The sequence below is a fragment of the Molothrus aeneus genome, chromosome 7, assembly GCF_037042795.1.
Source record: "Molothrus aeneus isolate 106 chromosome 7, BPBGC_Maene_1.0, whole genome shotgun sequence".
In the NCBI taxonomy this organism is placed as follows: Eukaryota; Metazoa; Chordata; class Aves; order Passeriformes; family Icteridae; genus Molothrus; species Molothrus aeneus.
Window position 1 is genome coordinate 10,474,415 of NC_089652.1, and position 6,000 is coordinate 10,480,414.

A 6,000-nucleotide genomic window follows, 5' to 3' on the forward strand; every position below is an offset into this window, starting at 1 on the left:
CAGGTAAATCGTGGGCATAGGGGGGAAATAATAGAGCAGGTGTTCATGGTTTGACCTGTGCTGTACAATCATTAAGTGAAGCTGCTGCAATAGATAAAGGATTGCAATATCAGTATTTGTATATTACAATGCTTAGAACTTGACAGCATAGCATGATGAAATGAACCTTCTATAAGGGGTGAGTAGTTTATACCTTTTTTTAAAATTTTGATATGTCTTGATTCTAATTTTTGATTCTAGATTAGGCAAATAATTTCAGGCATGGGTATAAGAACATTACATAAGAATATTATATTAATTTCCCTGATGTCTGTACATTATCTTACACTTCTCATGGTCACAAGAATTCAATTTGAATGAAGTAAAACTATTAGAGCTGATTACAAGACTGAAGTCTAGGTTTTTATAGAATATCTACTTTTAGCACCTAAATTAGCAGAGCTGTCCTGAATTCAGAAAAAAACACACTACCCTGGTATGCCTTTACCCCAATTCAGGGTGGATGTGAAGTCATTCTTTGTGCACGTAATTCTTCCTAGTGCTCAAATTCAAATTCATTGTCATCTTCTGTGGGGACAAATGCCTCATTATCCTCTTCCTGGATTTGCATTATGAGGTGTGTATAGCTAAGAGGAATTTTCACATGTATTGATCCGAACTAGGCCTCTGGTTTTACGTGCTGTGGAGAACTTCCGAGTGTGTGCACATGGGTGTGTTCTCTGTGGGAAGAGCAGACCTAGACTCCTGCATTCACCCTTCACAGTTAATCACGGCTACCTTTGTGACAATCAGTCAGCAGGATGAACAGGCACCTTTCAATCATATTACTCAAGGGATGGCTGTGCCTGAGTACAGCTCTCCCGGGGGGTCAGTTCCTGTGGCTCCGGCTGCCTGTGAGCCCCTGCAGCAGCAGCAGCAGCAGCAGCAGCAGCAGCAGCACTCTCTGCTGAGGGGGTGTCTGGGTTGCCGGCAGCGGCACTGACAGCCCTGCTGTCCCCGCAGGTGACTTTGCGGTGCTGCTGAAGGCGGGGATGACGGTGAAGCAGGCCATCGTGTACAACCTGCTGTCGGCCATGATGGCCTACATCGGCATGCTGATCGGCACGGCCGTGGGCCAGTACGCCAACAACATCACCCTCTGGATCTTCGCCGTCACCGCCGGCATGTTCCTCTACGTGGCCCTGGTCGACATGGTACGGCTGCCTGCGCTGGGGCTGGGCCTGGGGCTTCTGGGCGGGAACCTGGGGCTTTGGGGTGCTGCGCCTCAGTCTGCACTGAGACTTCATCGCCATGTATTCGGCTCTGGAAGGCTCAGTCTGAACTTTTACTATGAGCAGCTGCTGATGTGGTGAGTACCTTTTAAAACATTACCTGGTGGAAAAATGCTGCTGCTTCCAGAACACACAGGTGCATTACCCTAAGTGTGTGTGCACCATAGATCAGACCCTTCAGGCAGCAGTGCTGCTGTGTACATGTTACCAGCCCATATTCAGTCCTGATTTCTCTCCTCTAAGCTGCTTCAGAGCTTCATTTAAATAAGGCAATTTTCTCACTTCTTGTCTTTACCAGCCCAAAGGTGATGAGATCGTTTTGCATTTTTGGGGTACTTTGTCACGCTCTCCACTTCATTATGGAGACTTTAATTTGTAAATATACTGTTCTTATAAGGTCACTCTAATCTATTAAGAGGTGAATAAGTCCTTTTCAGGGCCTGCTAAATAAATAGAATGTCTGACTAGAGTGATCCTTCTTGCAACTTCAGGTGTTCTATAATGCCTGAAATATCACTTCCTTGTAAGCTCTGTGTCTGATACTTATTTCCTTTCCTTTGACTGAAGATGTCATGGATAAAGGAAAGCAAGGCAGTACTTTGATTCCTTCATTCCTTTTTCTTTCCCTCGGCCATCACAGTAGTAACCAAATAGTCAAAGTCCCATTAGCAGGAAAGCTTCTGCAAGAGACACTTCAAACTCAACCAGTTTTGTCTTGGCGTTTGCATAATGAGCCTCCTTCTCAAAGACCTCTTTACTTGGCACACAATAAGAGTAGGTTCTGATTCCTCCCTGGGTGTGAGCAGAGGTTCACAGAGGTGTGGTTTTTTTTATCCATTCTTTATACCACCCCATATTTAAAAGGGATGTGTATGTGAGTATGTGTAAGCATCTCAGATGATGAATGGCTAGGTTAATCAAAGTCATATGTTTATTTGAGTATGACTTGAATTCTTTTAAAATTAAAGGAGCAGAACTTGAATATTGAGCTGCACCTTATCTTGAGGAACTTAATGTTCAATTACATGGATGCTCCAGTGAAAGTTCAAGGAAAGGCATTTTTAGTTTGTTTTATAAATACATTACATGATCATGTTTTATTGAATGTAGTTGTTCTGTAGAGTTTAAGCTGTATCTTAGTGTATTGGTTTTATATCTGAACCCTGGAGTGTTTATCCTTGACAATATCATCTTATAAACTTGTCCATGTATAAATGGAAAAGAGATGAAGTAACTTCCTCAATTGCTTTGTATCTTTTAGCTTCCAGAAATGCTTCATGGAGATGGAGATAATGAAGAGCATGGTTACTGTCCTGTGGGGCAGTTTATTCTTCAGAATCTAGGCCTGCTTCTTGGATTTGCCATCATGCTGGTGATTGCCCTCTATGAAGACAAAATAGTGCTTGACATCCAGTTTTGACCTGATGCTGGTAATCACTGTGGTTCCAATCTGTTGCTGTCTGGCTTTGAGTCTGCACTGTGTGGCTGTTTGCACACTGCTCACAGGACACGTGGTGCTTGCACTGCTTACACAAGGACAGGAGGTTCCTTTCTGCCTAGAGTAGCTTCTGCTTTTCTCTAATCCCATCAAATGAGCTTACCCAACACAACTCCTAAACTCAAGTGAGTGATGTTTAGGAAACCCTAAATCTGAGAAATAAGGGCCAAGGTCAGGGTGCTGTAGAGGGAGCACTGCTTGCTTAACAAAGAAAAAGTACAGGACAAGATCTCATTTGGAAAATACCATTCTGTTAGTGCACTTGGACAGAACCCAGATGTTGCAGCTGAAACTCACACCTGTGCAAGGAACCCAAGGAAACTTTTAGTGCCACATGAGTCTTGAGTAGCTCACAGCTCTATGTATGTATAGATCTGTGTAGATAGAGACAGATGTGCACACATATACTTGTGTGTGTGTGCACCTCTGTATTTATATGTGTATTAATCCTGTGCTGATTTTTCTGCGTAGTGGTGACTTGAAGTATTCTGTCTTACAGCAGGACATGGCTGGAAACCACTGTGCTGGCTTAAATTTTTAAAAAGAAGCCCCAAGCCTAAACACTGTTTAAATTCTTACAAGCTGTGTTAAGCTGCACTCCATCATTGCAAAGCTCCTGTGTAAGAAGGCAGGCTGTTGCCGTGTACTCTGCAAAGTGTAACTTCTATCGAGGGTCAGTTTGATGATGTTTTTCCCCAGCTGAGATTTATTGGATGTTTGTTCCTTTGTATTAGTAGGAAAATGCAAAATGCAGTAGAATTAGTGTTAGCTTGGGGAAATCCCTGACCTTGGAGTTATTGAGCTGTTTCTGGTTCTTCCTTACAGACGCTAAACATGTATTGTGTGCCACTTGCAGCATAAACTACTGAAGAATTGTGGCTGTGAATTTGTGCAAACTCTTTTAACAAGAGAATCCATGTGGGAATTTCTCCATTTTTAAAAATTATTATTTTGGACTGTTTTCTCCTCTTCATGTTAAACCAAGGTGCAAGATGCTAGTTGCTGAAGCTGGACACAAGGGTTAAATTATGCTCTGTGTATGTTGTACTGGTAGGGTATTTACAATACTGTAACAGCGCATCAAATCTGTTCCTACAATGCCTTGATATCAGACATTGTGACACCAGCCATTTCTGGCAGTAAAGAATATGTAAGAAGATTTCTACTTCCAGTATAAAGGAGTTCATTTCTATGATATTTTTTTACAATTTTGGTATTTAAATTATTAAAAAGCAGATGTGGTAGAACCATGGTATGTGTCATTTAGAAGAATAGACTGAAAATTTGGGCCTTAACTTGCTGGGACCAGCTGTCCTAGATCAGATTGTGCTGACAGGTATTTATTGCCAGACATGAGTTAGTTCTTCTTGTACCCATCTCCTTAAAAAAATAAATTGTGAGTTTGTGGGGAGTGCAAGTTGATTCTGTCGTACCAGTCCTAAGCATGGCAGTAGCTTTTTTTCCAAACATCCAGTTTGTCTCTCTACTGTGTATGCCAGGTAAAAGCTGTACTTTGACTGTGTGCCGTAAGTTTAAAGTTCTGGTCTGCTTGGTGCCAGTGTAGCTGCTAAAAACACTTAATCCTGACGCCTTTAATGAGAGCCAGTGGGTCTCTGCATTCCATTTCAACTTGCTGTGTTTCCTGTGGCCCTTTCCTTTCGAAGCTTCATCAGTCAGTTTAGCTTTTACTGAGAGCAGCTCATGTGTTTTAAAGGTATCAGTTGGTTGCCAGTATTTCTTCCTAATGCAGTATCAGGAAACAGTATTAAGGGTCCATTTCAAAGAAGGGTGCAGTTTCTTCAGTGAAGAAGCCAAAAGCCCAGAGTTCAGGCACGTGGCCATTCGATGTTCTGAACTCAGGTTTTCTTTTTTCCTCTTTAAACATGTTTAGTGTAGAACCCTAATTAGCAAACACACTGTTGTTAGCTTCAGATTGCTGAATTTCTGCAGTGTAAAACTCCCGGATGACATTTTTGCATAGTGCCCATGTTAAGTCAATGAGACAAAACTTCCTGGATACCTTCTGAAGATCTGAGTTTAAACAATCTCTGTTTCTTTTGTATTAAACTGACTGACTTAAGTTTTTTCTTTTCTGTTAATTCTGAAATATAAGGGGGTCATTATGCAGCTGGTGTTTTATCAAATGATTTTTTTTTTAAGATTTATTTCTCTTAATTCTTTTCAAATGAAGATTTCTGTATTTCCAGTAGTATATTTACTGTTGTGTTAGTTGGAATGTGGTTATAGCTCAATACACTGCCTCTGTAGGAAAATAGTTAACTTCCTTCCAAGACCATCTTCAGACAAGGGAAAAACATGGTCGTTGAAGGTAGGTACTGTATTTTTCATGGAATATGGATTGTTTACTTTTATTTTCTAGTATTTATTGCAAGTGTAACAGAGCAGTGTAACAGCTGTGACTTCTCTATGTTTCCACCAGTATTGAATTCCAGATGATTCTAATGTACACTTTTGAGTCATGTTACAGACAATCTGAATTCCACTACATTTCTACTTGGCTTCAACATTCCATTTGGCTTGAATCCAGAGTCTCATTTAACTTGTATTTGTTGGAGGGCATAAATGTTACTTGTATATTTTACAATGCTGTCACTGTGTGACATCCCATGTGAATTCTGATGTAAATCACATTGCACTCAATCCGCTGTGATTATGCTTAGAAAATGTTGTAGTTGCTAGATGCAGTGTGATTATTTTTTTTATTTTTTTTTTCTCTCCTCTCCCCATTAACAACTGAGTCTATGGTTTAAAATGTGATAATGGTCCAATAAGATAACTTGCTGAGCTATTGGTTTTTTTTGTTATAACTAAATCATTTTTAAAAAATTTTATAAAGCTGGAAATTATCAAATGCTGTTTTGTTCATTGTCAACAGTGTTGTGTTCATTTTATGTATGTTCCTTATACATAAGGAGCCTTCAGAAAATAAAAAAAATATTCAAGGAGCAGATATTTTTGTTGAGTTTCTTAAGGTTTGATTACTTTTCTGTTTTAGTATTCCTTTCAGTTCAGCAGACAACACTACAAGCCTCTAAAAGAAATTCTGAAAAGGAAGGTATCAAAATACTTGGCTTAACAGGGTTGCTAAACAATTAAAAACCAACAAAAATGCTCTGTCCTACATTTATGTCTAGGGCAGTCAGGTAGGAGCAATACTGAAAACAAAACAGTGGATGGGGGATTCCATGGAAAGTTATTGTGATTGTCTGG

The 6,000-nt window shown here is 40.2% G+C and overlaps 1 protein-coding gene across 2 annotated transcripts in view; it reads left to right on the top strand.

Moving 5' to 3' along the window:
• Window positions 1–5,740, top strand: part of SLC39A10 (solute carrier family 39 member 10) — a 32,281-nt gene extending 26,541 nt beyond the window's left edge. The window contains exons 9-11 of one of the 2 annotated variants that reach the window (XM_066553303.1): window positions 1,003–1,193; window positions 2,533–2,701; window positions 3,595–5,740. In XM_066553303.1, coding sequence (XP_066409400.1) covers window positions 1,003–1,193; window positions 2,533–2,691 — 350 coding nt within the window. In that variant the 3' untranslated portion in view covers window positions 2,692–2,701; window positions 3,595–5,740. Of the gene's footprint in view, window positions 1–1,002; window positions 1,194–2,532 lie in introns of both variants that reach the window. The other variant, XM_066553302.1, reaches the window with a different exon arrangement.
• The last annotated feature ends 260 nt before the right edge of the window (window positions 5,741–6,000 follow it).